The sequence below is a fragment of the Schistocerca serialis genome, chromosome 3 (assembly GCF_023864345.2).
Source record: "Schistocerca serialis cubense isolate TAMUIC-IGC-003099 chromosome 3, iqSchSeri2.2, whole genome shotgun sequence".
Classification (NCBI taxonomy): Eukaryota; Metazoa; Arthropoda; class Insecta; order Orthoptera; family Acrididae; genus Schistocerca; species Schistocerca serialis.
In genome coordinates this window covers 575,881,966-575,907,406 of record NC_064640.1, presented here as the reverse complement: position 1 = coordinate 575,907,406, position 25,441 = coordinate 575,881,966, and the positions used below count along the sequence as shown (strand labels likewise).

Sequence of the window (25,441 nt, the reverse complement as noted above, 5' to 3'; positions counted from 1 at the left end):
GATGCCTACACCTGCTTCCTTTGTCAGTAGACCTATTGTGTTTTGAAAGATCTTACAAACTTTCATATTTTATGCGAAATAACTCCTTTCCCTGGAATGTCATGTTCAGTTCATTCAATTTGTCAGATATATCAGGCTGCAAACATCATCTCATATCTCCACTCCTCACAAAATCATGAGATACCTCCTTGTCTACAAATATGAGGATTTATTCTGCAATGCCCAGACTCCTTTAACACTTGGCCAAGGATCAACTAACTCAAGCTGTTGTAAATTATATCTTCCCCAAAGAAAAGATTTCAATTGTCAGTGGTGCAGTGTCCTAGCTCTGATTGTGTCCACAACATCAACAATACAGTCTGCCTCTACCACATGCTTTAAATCCAGTGCTGCTTTACAGAGGCTCTCCTGATGAAAATGCAGTGAAAATACAAGATATTACAGTCAGTCTCTTGTGCTTGTATCCTGTTTTCTAAAAGCTTAACCATACCTACAAGTTTCCCACAGAATGCTCTGACCCTTTTCTTGTAATGCTAGCCGTTTCATTCCAGGACAAGCCATTTTTCTCCACACATTTGACAGCAGTCCCGACTAGTGGTTCTATCTGTCATTGACTGGTGGTCACATAACCCCTTTCACAATGAAATTGTCATTAATTCCATGGATAAAGATGAGTATCTGTGCACTGTCTTCATTATCTGTGCTCTAATCCACTGACTAAGAAAAAGAAAACAAAATCTTTGCTCTCAGTCTTCAGTTTTTCTGTGAGTTTTTTCACTATTTGAGTCCTTATAGAGCTCTATAGTCTTTGACAATGGAGTGCTTTCAAATTTGCTTCTAAGATCAGGGCACAATATGGCTGCATGCACTACCATACAGCTTAATAACCATCCAAAAAAAGATTCTTGCATTCTCTAGATCATAGGCTACCAAGAAACTTGCTTCTGTGGTATTATTTTAAAGTGTTGTTTGTTTTGTAAATATGATTATTGCTTCTTCAGCCTTGTCACAAAATCTGCGACTTCTGTTTTGTGTTCTTTCTCAAAAAGTCTGCAGACAAATTTACTATGTTTTCTTTTGCAAATCTTTTCAGGTCATACTCCTTATATACAGCTATCATTTCATGACACAAGCAGCACACTGCTTCATCTGCTGTGTTAACTAAGAAATAATTGTTTGTCCATTCTTCATTAAACATACAACATTCATGACTCATTTTATGTATTTTTGGAGGGTTCATGTTTCAATAAAGTTGGGAATTTATACATTTACTGTTGCATAAGCAAAATATAAACCACATCAACTAAAAAATCAGTATACATTGTGCTATAAGGGCAAGTCAAGTTTGCATTTGGTGCAGTGGCTGTCCCGTAAATGGGAAATGCCTTTCTGGTCACTACCCTCAGCCACTGTGATGAATGTTGACTTGGTTTGCATGATTAGTTTCTACAATACACGTGGGTAATGGCGTGGTCATCCTAATAGAAAATTTTGGTCACGCACAGGTCAGAAATCTCAGTGCAAGGTGGATTTTTCTGACTGTTTTGGCAAGCTGCACAAGAACCCATAATGGGCTGCATGTGGTATGCGGGCAGCTATTTGTCCACCCCTGGTTTAAAGTGATGATTGTGGTCTCTGAAGGACACTGCTTGAGACTCTGCAGGATTCTTCAACAGTTCTGAACAGCTGTTGCAATTTATTTGGTCCACTGCCGTACCAGTCACCAGTAGAGGGAGGCTGTACAAAGGGGAACAGCAATTCGTATATAATGAGTGATTGTGCCAAAGCTGCATCACTCAAACATGTTGATACAACCAGACTGAGAAGAGATGAAGGTGATGGCAGAGGTGTACAAGTTCCAACTGACTCTTCAGAGAGCCCAACATGGCAGCTGGTCTGTTGGGTAGTGACAAGTGATAAGACCACCTGAAAGGGTGCACTGACACAAAAATCATCAAGTAGTGACTACTTGAGGAAAAGACTGTATGGTCAACAGCTAAAAAGGTACCATGGGTGACACTAAAGTGGGGAAGAGTACCATCACTGATGAGACACAGATCACTATAAGAAAGAAGCCGGTCAAGCAGAAGGTCCTTATCAGACAATGTGGAACTTCCATACACAGGGTGACGCACAGTGAAATCTGCAGGAAAGAGTAAGAAGAGTGGGGGAGGGAGGACGCACCAGGGGGTGAGAGATGTTGGATTCCCTGCATGGGAAGAAATAATGTTACAAATGGTGATAACTGGGATCATTTGCACTTGCACTGCTATTTCTTCCAATGTGGTATGGCTGGAAACCACTCATGGAAGACATCTTTGCGAACCACTGTACAGACCCATCTACACGAGCTCTCTGTGCCAATACGGTTCTGACAGAATGTTGAAGAGTTGGGGTGTGTGGGTGGCGTGAGGGGTGAGTGGGGTATTGTGTTTCCGAAAGTTACTTAGTTTTGTTTCCCTCCCAACGCATGGCCAAGGACTTAAAGTTCTTCAGGTCATAACAACATGCACTGAAGAATTACAGCCTGTCTGAAAAGACTGCCAGAGCCTCACGGATGTTGGCTAAGGACAGGAGGACTGCTGAACCACAGTAAGTGTTGTTACAAGAATCCCTCTCTATGTAGTTCAGCAAAGCAATATTCAAGGGGAGGATCCAGATGGGATGGGTTATGAAGCAGCTATTTGTTGTTGAACATGTGCTCAGCAGCATTTTCCACTACTGGGTGGTGATTTGCTCTTGGCCACTGTTTGGTGATAATCATTCATTCATTCATTCACTCAAGTGGACACCTGGTTGGCATCATTCCCATGTAAAAGGGTGTGAAGGAGTTAAGCAGAGGTCGCATATGATATTACTGTTTTCATAGGTAGATCTGCCTCTGATAAGGTAGGATATGCCTGTGAAAGGACTCAAGTATGATGTGTTGGATGGGTGCTTAGAACGGAGGTACAATGCATGTGACAAGATGATGGAAGTTTGATGAGGCATACAGATAGACTCATAACCCTCTCTATACCAGCTGCCACCCACCCATCTCTCCAGCCCTGTCTCCCTCCCTGCATCTCCATTCACCTAATGTCCACACCATCTGGTACAATCCCTTACTCCAACTGAGTTGCCGTTCTGTTACAATGTAGCTGGCTCAGAGAATATAGCAGAGAGAGAGGGAGAGAGAGAGAGAGAGAGAGAGAGAGAGAGAGAGATAGGATTGATTTGTGTGTGTGGTGGTTTTTTTTTTCTTTTTTTTGCCAGTTAGCTCAACAGAAGTATCTGTCTGAAAGCTAACCAATGTATTCAGTCTTATTTGTGTGTCCATCAACAACTCATTCCTGAACTACATTGTGAATAGCTATCTTTACTCTTTCCAGACATTTCAAAAACACTCAAAACAGATTGTTATAATCTCAATGCAGGGCGCATTATAAGAACCATGCAGGAAAAAGGTATTTGTACAATACCTGGTGGATTTTTATTAGAGCGCATTCTAAATTATGCTTGTGCATCTGTTAACACCACATATGATTCTGCACATCCCATGCAAGCATCTGAATCCAACATATACTACAAACTAGGAAAAACATGCTTTACAAAAACATCTCATAACATACCTGGTTGACATTTATGTGCACAATGCTGTTGTGTGTCTGCTGCAAAAAAATTATGTTCACTAGATCTCCTCATTTTCTTGCCTGAAAACATTAATAAGGTTACATTTTTCTAGTATATTTTCAAATATGAGGGGCAATCAAAAGCTTCTGTTTGAGGGTGTTATTGCAGCTCATATGCAACTGAGCATGACTGCAATATGGGAAGGTAAAGGATTAGTGTGGCATTTATATCTTTCTGGCATGAGTGTGGTAAATTGGGAAACGTGAACTATGGGGACATTTTACCAAATGCACCCGAAAAGGAGCAACATGCTGTTAATCTTTCCTTGGTTGCCAAAGGACAAACACTGGTAGATATCCATCAGAGAATGGATCCATATTGGAAATATTGTAACACAGAAGTTATGCAAACTCAAGTGGGAGACACTTAAGTACCTGATTACCATGCCTTCAGTCCCTTAAAAAAGGCCTTCCAGGAGAAATGATCCCTGTTGGATGAGGATGTGCAGCAGGCAGTTACAGATATCTTCATGCAGTAGGACACATTGTTTTACCAAACAGGTATCTTCAACCTGGTTTGTTGGTGGGATGACTGCCTCAGTGCTCATTGTGATTTTGCCTGATTAGCATACCAATTCTGGACGGTATGGCAAACAGAAACTGCTTGATCACCCCTTATACATTTGAAATATAATTCAACAAGACTGTTTTTTTTCATATTTTAAGAACAAGTCTGCATGTTACAAAGTTATTGCATACTTTCTAGTATACAAAGGTACCATGGGTGGGAGGGAATGGTACAGACGAAAATGTAAAAAAATAGAGCTTAAGCAGTTTTTGGTATAAGTGAAGACAACAACCACCAAATACACTGCGCAACAAAAGGATCACTTTTTTGAAACCCCGTAAATGTCTTCCATTCAGATGAATAAATTTGAAATTTGTCACAAAGATGTCTATAACCTTTCTCTGTAATTATGCAAAAGCAACATTTCAAACAGCAAGAAGTCGGGGAAAAGAAAGGGGGCAGGAGGCACAGCTGAGAAGTTCGTCAGTTGTAAGTTGGATTATTGATGTCACATTGGCACCAAATTTTGCCACAATTCTGCCCAATCCCACTATGCATGTGTCACATGATGGGGAGGTCATTACACTCCCTCTTACCCACAACTAGTATTGAAATCATGCAGTTTTCTTATGTGTGGCCAAGGAAAACATTTCAGACATCTTGCCACTCAGGATCGGCATGAAAAGGCCTCAGACAGTGGCATAAAGGTCATCAATGAAACCCCCCTTCCCCTGTGGCACTGATTCCTACACATTTCACGGTTTAAAATGACAGTTTGCAGTGTGATAAGCAACAGGACAGTGTTTAACACTGCTGCCACCTCCTGTGGATTTGAATCCTACTCTAAGGACATTGTTGGGCTGCAACCCAATGAATGTGATCAGACGCCTATGAAATGTAGTGGGACTGCAGTTTTTGTGATGGCATCCAGAGTGGAGCCATTAGAGGCTGTTGAAAACCATTTGATGACATCTGAAAGTGATCCGAGGCAGAAATCAGTTTTTATGCTTTTTTTATCCCTCCTTCATGTCCTTCTATGGTTTGATCATATGAGAGAAGGGCAGTATGCAAAGTTAAGAAGTGTGTGAATAAAAAATAAAATGACAAATGGTCTCTCTAAGACCTCCCCCAGTTCAGCAACAACCTCAGTGCAACCCACGCACCTTAGTTGAGCATATTTCATATACACCTGTCAGAAACTTCAACACACATTCTGCCTTGCAGCTGCTCTAGTGTCTGAAGGCAGGCAAACACCACCTGAAGGGTGTCAAAGGGTTACTTAACCTTCATGCACTAGAGCAGTCATGAGGCTGAATGAGTCTCAAAGCTTCTAACAGTTACATTTATAAAGTGTTCCACAAAGGTGCATGGGTGGCACTAAGAGTGTTATTGATCTGAAGGGAAGGGGGCGGGTGGTTGTCTTACAGGGTTCCTTTGCCATTTGATTCATTCACATCTTAATGTTGCACCCCCTCCCCCCTCCCCCCCCCCCCCCCCATGATCATGCCATAACAAAGCACATAAAAGGAAGGATGAAAAGGCATAAAAATGTATTTCTGCTTTGGAACACATTCAGATTTCTTCAAATGGTTTTCAACAGTCTCTAATGGCTCCACCCTGTATAGCATAGCATAAATTGCACTCACACTACACTCCAAAGCGGTCACATTATGTTCAATGGAGTTAAAGCCACTCAATATCCTTAGAGTGGAGTTGAAATGCCCAAGGAGTGGTAGCAGTGTTGAACATTGTGAAGAATGTTGTCCTGTTGCTCACTGCACTGCAAAATGTTGTTTTTTACTACAAAATGTGTGGGAATCAATGCCTCACGTGAAGGGGTAGTTTCACTGATGCTCTTTATGCCACAACATGAGGCATTTTCATGTCGATTGTTAGTGTGTTTGAAATGTTTTCCTCAGCCACCCGTAAGCAAAGCATATTGTTTTAAAGTTGGTTTTCATGGTTCTCATGTCCATCACAGAGGTGTCAAAAGAAGGGGTGAAATGTAGGTAAGAGGGGCTGTGACAACTTTCCCAGCATGTGACACATGCAAGGTATGGTTGGGCAGAACTGTGGTGAAATCTGGTATCAATGTGAAATCACTAACGCACCTTACTATTCACATGAACTTCTGAGATGCAGCCTTTTATTTTTTGCATGTGTTGACACCTTACTGTTCAAAGCATTGTTGAGTCGGAGGGTGATGCGGCACGGTGCCACACCTTTGTACCATTACAGAAGAAGGTTGTAGGCATCTTGGGGATGAATTTCAAACCCATGCATCAGAATGGGAATAGTGCTGATTAGTACACAACCTTATTAAGTAGAAGTTGGACACACACACACACACACACACACACACACACACACACACACACACACACACACACACACATTCTCCCTCTGTAGCAGACCACATGGGATAGACTGTTCCCATAACCTTAAATTGGACTAGAATGGAGTAGGATATCAGCCACATCATTTTGAAATGGACCATTCTGGCATTTACGGAATCCAAGAAAATCTAAATATGAATCACTGATGGGAGTTTAAACCAAGCAACCCTGAAACACATCACTCATAAGGCAAGGACTAGGAAAGAAATGAAGGAATGAAGATTAGAATTTAGTGTCTCATCAACAACAAGATCATTAGAGTTGGAGCATAAACACTGACTGAAGAAGGATGGGATGTGGTTCACAATACAACCATCTTGGTACTTGTCTTAAGTAATTCACGGAAGCCACAGAATACCTATGTTTGTGTGACCAGAAGGGAAAGCGAACCCCGGTCCACTCAATTGTGAGTCCAGGGTCCAATCACTGTTACATCTTGCTGGGTGCAAGGACTAGGGTGAGGAGAGAAAGAGGAGAATTGGAATACCTGGACACAAACAGTTTGACCAGGGCAGGGCTAATTGTGGCACATGCGGAAAATGTGAGGGGAAATGGGGGTGGGGGAGAAGGACAATAGAAGTCTATTTATACATAATTAAGGTGAAAGGAGAAAGTAATATGATATTTTTTTGGTGGTGGTGGGGGTGGAGGTCAGAAAATCGTAGGAGACTGGGGCTGAGGTAGGTGGTAGGCAGGAATGTGAATAAACTGAAATCATGATTGTGGGACTGAAAGTCTGTACTGGATGTATGGTTTCTCCCTGTGCAATTTACAAAAGTTGGTGTTGTAGGTAAGAGGCTGGGATTGGGGGGACATGATGAGAAATCCTCATTAAGATTGTACACATTGCAAAAGAGCAATTTAGATCAAATATATGCTGAACACACAAAGTTCTGCAACTGAGTGCCAATGCTGTCCCTATGCTACAGTTTGTTGGTGACTACGATGGTTGACCATGTACTCACCTGCATTTGCATATAGTCTGTATCTACTGTGAGAGGATATACCACTAACAGGACTATATCAGGAAAAGTTGCATGAAACACAGTAACACATCTTGCTCTTGGGTTTTTCATGTCTGGCATGGTTTTAGTAGCATGATTGGCATCAAGATATTGCAGGATACTTTTACATTAGACAGGTGAAGAAATATCATTTTGTGTAAAAATTTTGAGGAGGATGCTCCTCATTCATGGCACAATGAAATTTAGTTTCAGCTCCTATGGACGCTGTGAGTCAACGTCTTCACTCCATGGTGGTAAAGTGTGATAAGGGTTTGTGGAGGCTTATTGTGTTTGGATGAAATATTAGGAGCATGGGAACACTTTATCTGGAAGATCTGTTTGTGGGCTAAGCTGGAGGGTAGTGTCCGCCAGTAAAGGTACTGGAAAGGCCTTCAGCTGTTTCTAATTATTTATTTCTATCCCTTTTCTTATGTTGTTACCTTCTTTTCTGTAGCCCTCATCCTCCCTACTGCTCACTCCTCTGTACCTCTTGTCGTTTCCACAGTCATTCAGGAGTATTACACTGTGGTCCATAATGTCATCACTCCCTGAATGACTTGGTTAAAAATGTCAGGGGAAGGCAACAGTATATCACTTAAATAGGGTGCTTTCTAACAAACAATTTGCTGAAACTTCTTGGCAGATTAAAACTGTGTGCCAGACTGAGACTCGAACTCGGGACCTTTGCCTTTTGCGGGCAAGTGCTCTACCATCTGAGCTACCCAAGCATGACTCACAACCCATCCCCACAGTTTCAATTCTGCCGGTACCTTGTCTCCTACTTTCTGGAAACAATTTGTTATTTACGTAAATCAGGCTCCAGCTTAATTACAGCTTTAACTTACCTCTTAGACACATGATGGATTTCAAGAAGTTTCATTTATAAAAGGGACATATTTTTTTGAATAACTGTCAAAGATAGCATCAATAAAATAGAGGCTGTTAATAATGACACCATGTACGAGTCAGTAACCAAAACTGTCCACAGCTTCGCAGTTCACAGCAAACCACATGCCAGTGGCTTGGGGTCATACTGCTTCCTTCAACTGTCTGGTTTTTCAAAAAAAAGGAAATTACATGCATTTAAATCAAGTGATTGGCTGGCCAACTGATATCACCATACGGAGAGATCATATGGCCATGACAAGTGCTCATTTGAAACACAAGAATTGTTTCTATGACAACTTGCACACCCACACCATGTATACCACCCTCTGGTATAACTGCTGATAACTTGCTTTTCTCATGTTCACTACCTAATCATTTACCTTTCCATGTACCCATCTCAACCTGCCAATATGCTATCGTCAGTGCTTTCTCTTAATCTTGGCCTTTCTTTCGTCACCCTGTATCGAATGGGTATGTTAAAAAAGATGTACCATGAGGTTTGTAAAACATGAAAGTATAACAGTACTGCTCAAGAAACTCAAATGGCAATCACATGATGAAAGGCAACACAGTTGTTGCATAATGCTGTTGGGTACATTTCGAGATAACCAGCTATCATTTGGGGTTGACTGTGAACAAGTTATCCTGCCTGCATTACACATTCCATGAGGGGAGAATAAGCTATGAGGGATTTAAGCAAGTACAGGAGCATACAGACAACCAGTTTCCCTCTCTCCATATTCAAATGGAATAGGATATGGAATGTATAATATTAGTAAAAGTTTTTTCCATTATACACTGTACAGAACTTACTTTCATACTCATGAAACATCTGCATGTTATGAGGAATTTCAGTCCTGTCTATGACACTGCATTCCCTTTGTTTTGTTGAGACACAGAGCTGGTAAGCATTTCTTAACATGGGATTCTGAAGAGCCTAATATTTCATGTGGTGTCTGGTCTTACTTTCTACAAATTTACATTTTGCTTTTGGATTAAACTCATTTATTCTAATAGCACAAGAGTTGGTGAATTGCCATATGTTAGCCTATACCTGATTCATCTACATGTACATCTACATACATACTCCGCAATCAACCATAGGGTGCGTGGCGGAGGGTACCTTGTACCACAACTAGCATCTTCTCTCCCTGCTCCACTCCCAAACAGAACGAGGGAAAAATGACTGCCTATATTCCTCTGTATGAGCCCTAATCTCTCTTATCTTATCTTTGTGGTCTTTCCGCGAAATATAAGTTGGTGGCAGTAAAATTGTACTGCAGTCAGCCTCAAATGCTGGTTCTCTAAATTTCCTTGTTAGTGTTCACGAAAAGAACACCTCCTTTCCTCCAGAGACTCCCACCCGAGTTCCTGAAGCATTTCTGTAACACTTGCGTGATGATCAAACCTACCAGTACAAATCTAGCAGCCAGCATCTGAATTGCTTCTATGTCCTCCCTCAATCTGACCTGATAGGGATCCCAAATGCTCGAGCAGTACTCAAGAATAGGTTGTATTAGTGTTTTAGAAGCAGTCTCCTTTACAGATGAACCACATCTTTCCAAAATTCTACCAATGAACTGAAGACGACTATCCGCCTTCCCCACAACTGCCATTACATGCTTGTCCCACTTCATATTGCTCTGCAATGCTACGCCCAAATATTTAATCGACGTGACTGTGTCAAGCGCTACATTACTAATGGAGTATTCAAACATTACGGGATTCTTTTTCCTATTCAGTTTTGGAATTCAGTCATACTAGATCTTTTCATTACATGGCTGAACATAAGACATCAACATGACATATAAATTCTCATCAAATGTGAAACACATAGAAAAAATTTATCACCAGCAGAACTAAGACAAAAAATCCATAATACACACCCATCTTTTCTATTTCAGCACCAGCATGGATAACATTAAATGCTGTCATTAAAGCACAAAATGCATCAAATGTCACAACTTGCCAATTTTGGTGCAGATTTTCCACTGATTCCTGTTCAGAAGTGGAACATGAGAGACCTACAACAAAAAGAAGCACAGCTACAAAAACTGTATACATTTAATCAGCTGCAATACATGAACTGCTGCTGAAATTGTGCCACCACAGTGTGAGTCAATAAAAAAAATTAAGTGGAAGTTTATTTCTCTGCAGCTAGCTTTCCAAATGACTGGAAAAATCAATTTATATCACAAGCAACATTAATGTGAACAATACGGTCTTATTTAAGACTTATCCTACAACACTGCTGTTACTTAAATGTCGATATGGTGATAACTCAGGCATTTAAATTGCACAGTTCAAAACCCATAAGGGAGAAACAGCCATTCACAATATCCTCACACACCTGGGAGGATGTTACACATTGATGACCTATGAGTGTGATTACCAAGGATCACATTCCTGTGCAACTACAATGAGTTGACACCATTTAAGGAGTCAGAAATCGTGTCACAATTATTCCCATACAGACACCCTTATGAGATTCATATGTACCTTTTCTGCTGATGCAGCAATTTCACTTCTGTTGTGCTCATGGCATCCATAGAGGGGGATGAAGGGGCTATTATTGGTAGGCAGTTTCAGTGCTAGGCATATGTTGGCTCATTATGGAAAAAATGTCACATGACAGAAATGAACCAAATGTGCACTTGATGTGCATTCCAGATGGAACTATCTGCCAGGTGGAAGAGGCCACTCCAGGAGCAATTGAGAGTACAGGTTGCAGTCAGCTCCATATCGTGACTGATACAGGAAACTGTTTTATTTGTAAATTGTTACTCACATCAGCACTGACAATATCTGTCACCTGGGTTCTGGGGCCATATTCAGCTTTTTGCAGAGACTGGTGGAAGTTGTTACAACCTAGCTTCACTTGTGAGGTCTGTGAACCGCTGTTGGTCTGCAGCATTTGTTTGGAGGCCTGATCAGGACACACTATTCAGAGCTGAGTGGAGTTCTAAACCAGTCACTCCACTGGTTCTGTGATAAGACCAACTGTAGACTCCTTGACCTACACTACACAGTGGTGATTTGTTAAAGGAAGCACACTCTAGTAGACAAAGTAGCATCACATAAACCAATTATTACCACATATCAAATAGTCAATGAGGAGAATGAGAATCTCAAAATATTACATGTTAACTGCTGGAATGTTCACAATAAAGTCCTAGAGCTTACTTCTCTTGAAGAAAGCAGTCACCCCCACATCATACTTGGAACTGAGAGCTGGTTGAAACCTGAAGTACATAGTAGGGAAATATCCGACAGCACATGGAATGTATACTGGAAAAAACAGATTAGATTATTCAGGAGGAGAAGGGTTTATGGTGACACACAGAAGTATTAAGTCTAATAGGATCCAAAAATAATCCAACTGAGACCTAATTCATCTGTATAGAAGCTACAGTAAAACTAAAAATGCTCAGATAATTTTTATGTCAATTATATTTGCTCTGTCTTGGTGATGACAAAACTTAAGCACCAGAGGGAGACGTCACTGACAACATTCCACGAACATTGAACACAGATGGGCTGCAGGGGTAACTCAGCCCCAGGTAACCACACAAAGTGTAGGTACTTCATGCAGAGAGCTAGATTAGGTTCTAACACGCCCACACTAATGGCAGCAAGTTGAAAGAACATCTGCAGCAGCCAAAGGTTCAAGGTTTCAGCTACCTTTAAATCTGAGACAAAGCTCTTCATTTTACAAAGCATTACTACTAAACTGTGATAGATCTTACCAATTTAACAGCAGATACATATTTTGTGTCTTCCTAACAATTCTCTTTCAGCTTGTATCATTCAGCCTCCACAGTTTCCTTGCCAGAACAAAAATGTTTTCTGCTGAATGTTCATGTAACACTTAAGCCATTATTGTCATACATACACAATTTGCCTGCACTCGTTCCTGCAAAAAATATCTTCTAAGAAGTCTACTGACATACATTTACAAGCAATGCTTGTTATTTCACACTTCCATCAGATTTGTGGCCTTCCAAGTAGTGATACAGAGGTGAAAGTTTCGTGATCTACAATGTTAGGAAAGTTATTAACCAGCTTTGATTTAGGTGGCCTGTCCACTACAGACATTTATCTATAGCCAATGGTCTATGTCAGGTCTTTTACATGTTGTCAATTACTGATAAATATACCTTTCTTACTATCTCTCTTTTGAACACCATTAAGTTTTCTTTCTTTATATTTGGTAACAGTTCAAGTTTGTACCTCTGCTGGAGCACAGAGCAGATAGAGTAGTACATTCTGATCTTAGTAATGGACATAATTATGGGTGTAAGTACACTATTCAACAATGGAAAGTCCACAAGAGAACAACAACAGTATTTTGAAAACGATAAATTGCTACTCACCACATGCAGGAGACACTGAATCACAGAAAGGCACAATGAAAAGAGTGCTGTCCATTTAAGCTTCCAGCCTTCTACTGAAGTAGAAAACACAGGCATACATTCAAACAAGCACAGCTTTGACCAGACTCAGTGGCCAGAGACAGTAATCATATTTGTGTGTGTGTGTGTGTGTGTGTGTGTGTGTGTGTGTGTGTGTGTGTGTGTGTGTGTATGTGAGTTGTGCTTGTGAGAATGTGTGTGTGCTTTATAATTCAGAAGGCCCTTTGACCAAAAACTTAAATGAATAGTAGTCTTTTCATTGTGCCCATCTATGACTCAATATCTCCTCTATAGGGTGAAAAGAAATCTGTTTTTTTTTTCATATTATTGTTGTTAAGTACACTATTAAATTCTTTCTGTTATGATCATTAATCATGTTCTGTAACTAAACAAAACTCCAAGATTTCTTACCTGTTCACCATTCCTAAATTCCTGGACCCTGTACATTTATCAATTTCTAAGGACTAATTTGAGTTTCTTTCCAGGAAAGGTTTACACTTTCAGTTTCGTCTTGGGTGACTTAGCTTTTGACAGTGATGTACCTTTCTATCATTAATTCAGTCAGATCATTTAGAAGCACTACATCACTCTCATAAGCCATACTACTGTATTCCATGCTATTAATTTTTAAGCTCCTGCACCTACACAATTTGCTCTCTCATATAACTTCCTTTAATTCTAAACTGACAAACATATAGGCTAGTGGATCTCCTTGCCTGAGTTCAATTGTGAATTTAAATTTTCCAGATGTTTGTCCTGAAAATCTGATCATACCTTAAGAACACTATATACTACTAAATCAGCACAAGACTTGTTAAAGGAAGACACACTTTCTTTTATCATTCTGCTGTTATCTGGCATTCAACAAGGGTTCTCTTATTATGAGAATATAGTATTTTGTGGTGACATTCTGATATAAATGTTTCTTGGATTTCACATCATAATACATTTGTGTGTAAACTCAGGCTTTCAACAACTTCCATTTTCTTATCTAAAAAAGTATTACAGTTAACTCCTGAAGATAATTAATCTCAGAATCCATGTCATCAAGGGCAATTTTAGCAATAAATATAAGTATGTTTAATACTCTGTTTTGAGCTAGATGATGAAAGTTTTGTGCACTGAGATAAAGGTCAGTACATGTCGACTTTCAGTAAACAGACGTGCCAAACCACCCTCTAGATTAGCATTCCAGCAAAAAAAATCTGTAAATGGTAATTTTCCTTCTCTCTCCATCTCAGCAATGAGTTTGATATTATTGTGCATAGTATTCATATGAACAATGAACAAATGAAGTGTCACTCTTATTAGTCAACACTTCGATGAATTAAGTTTCACTGAAAATTTATTGTGCACCTGGAGCAGGATTTTGAAGGGGTGGGGGGTAAGGGGGTGGGGTGGAGAAGAATTGCGAACTGTTGAGCTCAGACTGCCTTTGAATGATTCTATAGCTGTTGCTGCTGAATATAATAAACTCACATAACCATTCAATCATTAATAATCATGGTGAAATTTAATACTGACACAAAAACTTATCCAAAACCACCAAGAAAGAATAGCATACTTCTCTTATCTTTTACTGAGAAATAGCTGATTGGCTGAAAAGTAAGCTATTGTCAGTTGTATTAATTACTATGTGTTACTTATGATTTTAAGAGTAATCATTGATTTTTTGCTGTAGCTTTATCTGTTCTATCAAGGTTTTATTTTCTTATTATTGCGAGTTTTGCAGAAACAATTCTCCACTTTCTACAGAACATAGCTAAAACATGTACAACAAATTATTCAAATTAAGCCACAAGGAAAATAAGCTTGCAGTAACTTACATCGTCTATAGCACAACATTTCTTTCACTTTATCCCACTGAGTGTCAGCCAAATTTGTAATGTAGTGGAGAACTGCTAATGTGCTGTGGTTTTTTGCAAGCAACAATAAACTTGTGTTACTTATGACATCTGTTTGCCAGTATGGTTTACACCATTCTGAAAATGTTTTCTGATATTGGAGTGCCACAATTATTTGACCAAGTACAGAATCCCCATCAATCTGCAAACCACAAAAGTAAGTTGCATTATACCAGCAGATAAAAATATAAAAAAACAGAAGATACATATCTCACTTAAATTGCTACTATTTTTATACTGTATGCAAGAAGTTTACTGCTATTTGAAAGCTGTTTGAGGTATTAACAACTTCAACAGTTGTAAGTTTCTCCAGTTTCCCAGACAGTGGTTTACAGTAAGACAGTGATTTACAGTAGAAAATAAGGGTCTAAATATTTAATTAAATATATTCACAGAGCATCTGAGTAATTCCATCGAGAAATGATCCCATACAGCTTGCGTCAGAAGGTACTGTGCACTTCTACATGCAGGACACTGGAGTACTTTAGAATGAAGAGCACAGCCCTTCACAATCTCTATAGGTCAGCAATAGACAGGTATGTCAATCACCTTACCTGGGATGCTCTGACTGTTTCTATTAGAAATTGGCAACCTCACAAGCTATTTCATCATGGCCACTGCTTACAGGCCTATTTGACTGCACCCCTGTTGATTTTGCAGGTGCATTTCCAAGTTTGATGTGACTCAATGTCACAAACATCTCAAAATTTCTATATGTCTGTCACCTACACAGCACAATGTCAGAAATAACCCTCCTGGCTTTGTGACAAATGTTTGGCATAGAGGGCCTCCCACACACAAGTCTCTAATACCAGCACTCAGTTTACTCCTGCATACAACAGGGTATTACTCATTTACTGACCGCCCCACTCCATCTTCATTTGAATGATGATGCTGAGCATACAGTCAGGACTTTCAAAGAAAAAACAAAAGCAGCTGTCACATCCATACCAACAGAAAATGAATTGTCTTGTTGAGCACCTATAGGGCCATACTGAAATATGAGAAGAGCCGCTTATAACTCCAGTATGGTCGGCCACTCCACCTCATGACAGGAAGCAGCCCTGCACCTGGCACTGCCATGTGGGCCTCTCGCTATGGCTGCCAACCTAAACAGGTTCCCAAAAGCATCAGAGGAACACACAGCTGCAGAATGCTCACATCCATGAATGTTGCCTATAATCAAAACCAAAACCAACTCCATCCTTGATGACACCTTATACCTCACAATCTTTAGCTAGGTGTGCCATCTATGCAGCCACAACCTGAACTGCATCCTCTGCTATCACATTACGGCTCACAAAGGTAATAATTCAGGACACCACTGGGATGGTCCACAGAGTCAGCCACAGCAGAGCTATTTCTGGCAAGCCCTAAACCCTCATTTGATTCTGATGCTATCAACCCTCCACTGAACCGATTCTGGCACTGTTCCCCACAGATGGCATCTTACATCCCCAATGTATTCCTCAGCCGGAACTGAGATTTAAACTAGTGACCCTCCTTCCAAGACTTGCCAGCACTAACTGGGGTATTTCAATCCATATATGATATCCCAACAAGGGAGGGATGCTGTAAATAACAGCAAGACAGACAAAAAGTGAGGGAGAGATGATCTATATACTTATACAAAAGATAGTGTAGCAAGTGGGAAGTTTCTCATTAGAGTGGAACTGCAAGTACATCCCCCAACTACCAGATCATAGCATGTGTCATGACAATGTCGATTTGCAGATGATGGGATTTTGCAACACATTTCATTCATCTGTGGGATGCAAACCAGTTGGATTTCATGTTATTCTAGATACTTGGCATCTGGATTGGAGATGCTAATGATTTCAGACTATAGTTCAATTCTTATATCTTGGCAGTTTGTGCATGCCCACCCAGATGCGGGAGATTGCTGCGTTGCCAGTCGCACACGCCAAGCGAACTTACGTTTAGGGGGAAGCACACAGTTTATGAAGTAAAGCCACCACGGCCGCATTAACCCTTTCGCTGCTACAGAGACGTGCTCCCCGCATTCCGTGCTGTGCGCGATTTTGTCATCACTGCACTGCTCGCCTGTGCAGGCACATGGTGTTCTGACTGCTTTGACACACTTATCATTCAATTTTACAAAAACTATTTGCCCCAAAAATTTGATTTTTACACATCTTCTTGACTGATACCTTCCCCCCATAAATGACTTAATTTTGTTTCGATGTTCAATGCAGTTATTGTACAGCATTAAATGTAGTAAACCACTGCACGAAATTTTGAAGAGTTTACAGAAGTAAAAGTCCATAGCGTATACTTTCCATATGGTTGATTTCAGTTGTCACTAGAAATTTCAAAAAATTACATTCAAACGAATAAAATTCATGAAGTAAGACACTTCGATAGTGTTTTTAAACAAAGAAAATATTAAGCACAGAACTAGGTTTGAAATCGGAATCTTCCACTTAGCAGCCTAACACTTTGACCATTATGCTAACGCAGCTCAACATTCAATTTGATTCCTGGAGGACTTTAAAGTAGGACGCAAAATACCGTCAAACACTCTTGTTATGACTATGAATTATCACGTTTCGTCGAAGTACAATAGGAAATAAACAATTACCGCTGTTCTTTATTGCAAAAAAGCGGTTAGTGAGAATGATACAAACACCTTTCCTTGCTATCGCCTGAATTAGGAGGCTTATTGCTTGTTTGGTTTAATTAATTAATAGAATATGAAGCAATTGGTATAAAGAATGTTTTTTACAAACTTTCTATAAAAGAAATTCTGCTATCAAGACATTGCTTTTGTTCAGTTACTTTATTTATGACTGAACGTTTCTAAAACTGAAGACACTCATCCGTGCCCTGTACTGCAGTCGAGCTCTGGCAACGTCATTCTCTGTTCATTGGCTGACTATGTTTTGTGACGTCAGATGCGCAGAACGAACCTAAACTCGGCTGCCGTCATAAATGGCGCGCACTTTAGTAACTCAATATCTTGTATTTGTGGTGTTGGACTAACAAACTGTTATACCCACAACACAAAAGATATGACCAACATAACTATGGTTATACCCACAACACAAAAGATATGACCAACATAACTGTGGTTTTTCCCTCCAACATTTTCTTAAGACCTACAGAAAACCTCCAATTCCAGTCCTCCATCTGATTCAGCTGCCTTCCAAGTCTCCTGCATCCATGTCACACTGAACCCCCCCCCCCCCCCTCTCTCTCTCTCTCACTCCCCCCCCCCCCTCCTCTATTATCCACATGCTTCTCCCTAACCTTAATTTCATTTTCAGTTCCCTCATCTCACTCCTTCTTGTGCTCCTTCCACTCTGCGCGTTATACGAGCAAAAGGTGAAAAATTCTCAGTCTGGCAGTGAAAAACTGATTTGGAACTCAAAATTTAATAGATTTTCAACATATTCCCCTTTTTAGTCAATGCAATTTGTCCTTATTTTTCCAATGATCAGAGTGTATTTCTAAACTGGTATATCACCATCTATGACGGTGGTAACCTTTTTCTTGCACCAAAATTTTTCCAGACACAAATTTCTTTGGATATGGGAACAGATGAAAGGCAAATGGTGCCAACTTTGATGAATAAGCTGAATGTTTCAACAATTTGTACTTCAGATCCCTCAATTTTCCCCAGGTGTTTTTTACTTTTCTAGGTAATTAATAAAACATTCCCTTTTGTTTCTTATAAAATATTGATTATGAGCTTTCTGGCAGATTGAAGAATCTCTGTTTCCTTTTTTTTTCTAAACCTGTTGGCTTCCATATACTTCTTTACTAATGTTTTGTTTCTGAAATTCTGGGACCAGATCAGTTTTCAGTAACAATGTGGTGTCCAGAATCAGTTACTATTTTAAAACTGGTGCAAACATTGCTGAGAAATTCATTTTTGCATTTGCTTTTTGTCAGCATTCATAAATGCAGCATCCACCTTGCACAAAGCTTTCTCATAGTAATTTTCTGGATGTAAACTGGACATTTAGTCTGTAATTTTCCAATCCCAAACTGTGCACTTTATCAATGTTTTCATATGTGAATGCAGTTTTAGGACATTCTTCCCATGTTTCATCTTCACGAGAAATACAGCCATGTTTTGGTTTAACTTCTGTTAGTGATATGGTATCCAAAACAAAGACTTTCATGATAACATATATTCTAGTTTATCCATTTAGACTAAACAAAAACAAGACAACTACTCTATGAACTACTCCACATATGAAATTGACATTGGCCACCTTTAAGTCATGACAGGAACTTTGTATCACATGCTGTGATGGTGCAAGAATGTGTCTGTTTAGATAAACAACTAATCCATTATATAAAAGCATTTCTAGGGTTTTTGAGAAACCTAGTATCAACGAAACTGATGTTTGGTTGGTGGTGTCACCCTCATTCCCTTTCATGTACACTGGCACAATCCTGCTTATCTTCAGTTTTTCTGGAAAAATTCCATCTCTGAAAGAGATATTTCTTATATCCAGAAATGATGGGATTATTTGCTCACTTATTAGCTATAATATGTGATTCTATGTTTAATCATCAACACCTGATTTCTGGGCCTTCAGTTTCTGTAGAGTTTTTCTCAGTTCATCTTTAGTGACAGGTTTCAAGATGATGGTGCTATGGTTTCATACCCTTCTCTTTTGGGCTGTTCTTTCCAGTTTTAAGACCTTTACCACATTTATGTTATTATCACTAAATATGTTGATTATTTCTGTATCATCTCTAGCCACTGTATTGTCTATTTTCAATATAAAATTTATTTTTACTTCACAAAGAAATTATACTTGATGGCAGACTGGTCATTTTTACAATAGAAAGAAAAACAGAAAAAATGCATTATATGTAAACTGTTATAATTAAACAGAATATTTTCTGTACATAAAAGTTAATGAGAAACACACCATTTAAATCTTGTTACAGGAAGTAACTCATCAAATGTAGTATAAGGACATACTGTGACATGAAAACAGCTTTGTATCCTGTTAAGATACTTGTAAGATAGGAGCAAACATCCATCCACTTGAGTGCACAGAGGTGCTGGCAGTTACATAATTAAATTTATCATATCAAACAACATTAAACATAATATACAAAGAATGTTAAAAGCCTTACTGATGGTGATAAAATAATCAGCTTCTGAATCATCATGAGATGGGAAGAATATTGGAAAAGACAGATAACATTCTACATGAGCAGGCTGACATTTGATATTGGAAGCATGATTTAAGGCATATATCAGTGAGGTGTGAAATTGCTTATAAAAATTAAATATAAAAATTATGCAATTTCATACTTCACTTATATGTGCTTTTAAATATGCAGATATTATTGCCTCCATGTTATACTGTATTAACATTTATTCAAAATCTTGTCTTGTTTTTGATCCTTTTCCCATGTCAGTATTGTAATATCCACACATAACAATGTTTCTCTTCATATTTGTTTGTCACAAATTTGCAACTTTTTCCGGAAAGATGCTGATACTGCCACCTGGTGATCTGTATGCACAAAACTCTCTTAAGTCATCTGTCACTACACCAGTAATTTCAAGATCTTTGTCTTTATCAATAGGTGACCTCAAGCCTTTACTGTTTACAATATTTAGGGGTTCATTGTTTAAATATACATAAAAATTGCACCACCTTTATGTTTGAATCTACAGAAGTAACTGGATAAGACATAGTTCTTTTTTGTCTTATTACCTATCTGACATCCAGCTGGCTCACATTCATTAATGCATAATATGTCTGGTTGTATTTCATTTGTGAACTTTTAGCCTCTAGTTACTTATATATCGAATACTCTATGTAGTATTGTCATATACTTTTCCTTTTGCCGACTTAATGTTTCGGACTGTATTCTAAGTGTACATTCTGTAGTTTCTTCTTTTTTGGCTGGTGCTAGACCCTTAAAAACTTCCTGTATTGTTCTCACAAGTGATTTCCACTTGCTGCTCACTCACCATTTTTGTGTTTACTTACAGAGGTTTTAGTTGCAATGCCTCCTTTGCCTCTGCACTTGGAAGCCGAAATCAGTTTGTAATTTACAATTGCTTGATGAATACATTGATGTTTGTAGTTTTTAATTGTTCTGCATCCTTCACCTCTGTTCTATTTGGTTTAAACCATCTCATAAGTTGCATTTGTCTGACTGCCAAATTGATATGGTGAAGTTTCGGATGCTCTCCTTTCTCCAGCGCTGTTGTTTTGGCTTGAACTACTTCATAATTTACATTGTCCTTTCAAGTTTGCTGTCTACATCTCATTTTCTTAACACATGTGTACATATTTTTTTGTTCAGTAGTGCCTTTCCTAACACATTTCAATGGAGTTCATGAGCAGGATGGTATCTTCACTCTAATCAGGTAACGTTGATAAGTTCAAGTACATATTTATGTCATATTCATTTTCATAGTGCTGATTTTACAGTTTATACATGACCAAAATGTTAAATCATGATGATGTGACATGTTCACAATGAGTAGAAGTGTTTGTGTTGATTAGTCTTGCACTTTTCCATATGTATTACATTTGAACAATCAAGCAACACAATAAAACTGTCATTTTCCAAACCTATTACTTTGGCAAATTTTGTTCAGTTTGAGATTTCACATAGATCAGAAACACATTATCTGTTGCAAAAGGTATTTTGTATTTGAAATAAAGATGTCTGCAATTTTCTGTACAATCAAAATATTTCTAAGGAATTTGAGGAATATGCCACAGTAAAATTACCTTTCCAAAGAAAGCAGACAGAAATCATGTTTTATGTTGTTCAAGCTTTCCCAAACATCCATTCAACAATTACCAAAAAAAGTTAAGACAAGTAATACACAAGTAAAGCCTCTGTAGATAGTGTGGTCACCATTGAATTTTGTAAAAGGCAAATTTTTCATTTGACAACTGACATGTAGTGTTGTTCCATTATACACAAAAGGCAGTACATCAGTTCTTGGAAAGGAGAAAATACTAAACTTCATGCTAAGTGCTCCATAATACACTGCTCAAAAACATTCTGCACCATTTTCATGACTTGCATATTCCATATTTCTTTGATATGAAACTTGTTACTGAATACTCTTTGGAGGAAGGCAAACTGTTATATAAAGCCATGTGTGTAAAAGAAGAAATAGTAAACCTGCATTCTCTATAAAGTTCAATAGTGTGTGCTGTGTCTGCATTTGTGAATGGGACATGCAGGTGGTCTATATTGTTCATTCTGCCAAGAGGACTCCAAAGTTCATTTCACATTATGTGATGAACCAAGTAGAACACAACCCACTTCTTACAAATGACCATGTGATGAACCAAGCAGAACACAACCCATTTCTTACAAATAACCAGAACACTCAATATGACTGCACAAAAACTGAATCAGAAATACTCTTTTTATCAGTGGGCATGTGTTAGGAGAGTTGTTCCCATCAACCTGCACCATAATCTGTATGAATAAATAAACTGACAAAGACAGTACTTTTTGAGCCTTTTCAGGCTCTTTTTCATATGGAATGTGCAGAGGTTACATATTTATCTTAGTAGTGTGATACTGGGTACTGTCTTGCAGCAGTATGGGCAGTATTTTTGTTAGTATCCACCTGTAAGCTTCCATTTTCATTGGTTATTAGCCACAAAATTGATCACTATAAACAGTTCCACTAAAAGTCACCAGCATCCAGCATGTGCTGTTCAACTAATGCATACAACATTGGTGTGCAAAACTTAAGCATGGAAGTAACATTCGCATGAGGTGTCACTGCAACATAGCTCTATAAAACTTGTACTGTATATAGAAAGACCTGCTACAGTGTAGCAGAGAAGGTAAGAAATACGCAATGTGACGAATAAAAATGCCACTTTTATACAAAGACACGTCACCATATTTTATGATGGTCCACTGGACATGATAAATGGTGGGACATGGTTCTTAATGGGGTATGTGATCAACACGGATGGCAATGCATGCTCTGTGGAGTGCTCCCATGCTGGATTCACAGTTGGTAAGGGGTTCTTGTGGTAGGACATCCCATTCCTCCACCAGTATGGCTGAAAACTGCTGGATGGTCATTGGTACATGTGGACATGCTGTAAAACATCCCTCCAATGCATTCCACATTTTCTCCATGGGACTTCATTTGGGGGAATGGACAGGCCAGTCTATTTGTCGAGAATCCTCTCATTCCAAGAGTTCCACCACCTGAGCTGTTTGATGAAGTCATGCACTGTCATCCACACAATTGAATTCAGGTCTGAGTGCACCTCTAAAAAGATACACATGAGGAAGGCGTACAGTGTCACAAAAACATTGACTGGCGAGTGTACATTGTGAAAAGATTTGGAGGTCAGTATACCAATGCAACACTATGACTCTCCACACCATAACACCTCAACCATCAAAACAATCATATTTGACACTGTTCCTGGGGTGCATTATGTACCCTCATATGGCAAGAGGTGGGAAAATGTAATGCACCCAGGAACATTGTTGAACACGACCATGTCGGTGGACCAGGTGTTGTGTTGGGAGGCATAATGTTGCATTAGTGTACTGGTCTCCATCTCTTTGAACACAGTACACTCATCAGTCAGTTATTGTGACATTGCACTCCGTCCCCATGTGCCTTTCAGAGGTGCATCTGGGCCTGATTTCATTTTTCTGGGTGACAATGTATGACCACATTGAACAGCACAGATGGACAAGTTCTTGGAAATAGAGGATATTAGATGAATGGAATCGCTTGCTTGTCCCATTGACTTGAATACCATGGGCATGTGTGGGATGCATTGGGTAGACATTTTGCAGCAAGTCCACAGGAGCCTACGACTAGCCAGCAGTTTTCAGCTGTGCTTGTGGAGGGAAGGAGTACCTATCAGCAAGCTACAAAAATAAATATGCAACTTCTGTATGCCTGATCTGAAAATACAACTGAAAAAGCTACAAAATTAGTTTATGGAAATAAATATTTCATACATCACTGGTCACAGTTAATCTTTATTTATATACAGTTAATAATCTGTTGCATAACTGTATGAAATATCTACACACTGCAAGTGTCTCTTACCTGTAACTTGGCAGTAATCCTGTCAATCATGTGAAAGACAGCATTGTCTCCTGAAAATATCTCCCAGATTTGGAGTATCACCAGTGGATAGATGTTATTCATAAATAAACTGGTTCCTAGATGTGAAAAACTTACATTTCCTTTCCCTGTTGACTGGCATACAAGATCCTGTTAAATAAACATAATTTAAATCATTAAAATAAAGTTTTTAGAATAAATTTAAAGTGAAATAACTAGTTTCTTTGAGGTGGGACTAATTGGTCATGCAATATGTTAAACATTATAACCACAGACGGAAGTTGTTTAGTTTCAAATCAATACAATAATTTTCAGATCAGACAGAAGGTTAAAAAAGATACATAACTTCTTTCCTGGTAATATAATTACTAACACCGATGTAACAAATAGCAGTGATAAGTAAAGGGAAGTATAAGAGTACAAAAGAAGGAAAAGGGGGGAGGAGCAAGTTCTGGGTAAAATAAAATGAGCAGAAGTACAGAGAATGTGATGTGAGCAGAACTGTAAGTTGGAAATAGAGGGTAACAGAGGTGTGCAAAAATGCATGAGAAGTAAGTAAATAGAGGAGACAGGAAACATAACCCTAATGTGGCCAAAAAGCTGGTGACAGAAATAGAAACAGATACAAAACAAAGGGAGATTATAATTAAAGTTGCAGTTTCAAAATGCTGCAAAAAGAACCACTGCTCACAATGACATCAAATGTGAATGGACAAAAATTTTATCACTAGACAGCACTGTATCCATCAGGATGTGCAAAATGAAAGATGAGGGCTGTGCAGCTGTTCCTCAGTTTGTGACTGAGACACTTGGCATAACTGTCATGGTGCAGGATTGCATGCTGCTCATAAAGCTCTGTTATAAGAATCGTGACTGAGCACCAGTAGCTCTGCAGAAGTTCTGGACACTCACTCAAGGGTATGAAAAAAGGCATTGGTCTGATGTCTGACACGGGTTTGGAGAAAATGATAATGAAATTCAAAAAGACAGGTTCTCTTGAAGAGCAATATGACTGAGGGAGGAAAACAACTGATATGAAATCAGCAGAAGATGTGACCACAGTACTGTAAGTGGGATCAAACAGTGATGTGCAAACATACAGTGCACAGGAAATTGCCCGAGCTTTGACCATGGCTATGAGCACAATGCACCCCCCCATTTCTATCCATACAAAATTACCCATGTTCAGGAGTTGCTTCATGCTGACCTGCTAGTAAGACAAACATTTGCTCTAGAATTTCTTGCTTGCATGGAAGTGGACAATGAATGGTCACGGAACGTTCTGTGGACAGACAAAGCTCATTTCAATAGCCAAGGCATGTCAATACACAAAAATGCAGAAATCCACTTGTACATCAACTGACACCACTTCATTCTGCAAAAGTGTGTGGTGTGGGTTGATGCCATCATTTACTGTAGGGCCATATTATTTCAAGGAGATGTGTCCTGTGGGTCCTGTTACCTGTACCATCACTGGTGAATGCTATGGGTATCTTGCATATCAAAATCATTACATGCCTTTAACAGCATGGATGTGTGGGTAGGATCATTTTTATGCAAGACAGCACTCCTC

The 25,441-nt window shown here is 39.1% G+C and overlaps 1 protein-coding gene across 1 annotated transcript in view; it reads right to left on the bottom strand.

Moving 5' to 3' along the window:
• The window catches only part of LOC126470466 (zinc finger FYVE domain-containing protein 26), a 370,429-nt gene that overhangs the window by 342,096 nt on the left and 2,892 nt on the right, over positions 1–25,441 (bottom strand). Inside the window, exons 2-5 of the mRNA XM_050098326.1 lie at positions 23,851–24,018; positions 14,706–14,925; positions 10,354–10,491; positions 3,612–3,692 (exon numbers count right to left, since the gene is read on the bottom strand). Of these exons, the coding sequence (XP_049954283.1) occupies positions 3,612–3,692; positions 10,354–10,491; positions 14,706–14,925; positions 23,851–24,018 (607 nt within the window). The remainder of the gene's footprint in view (positions 1–3,611; positions 3,693–10,353; positions 10,492–14,705; positions 14,926–23,850; positions 24,019–25,441) is intronic.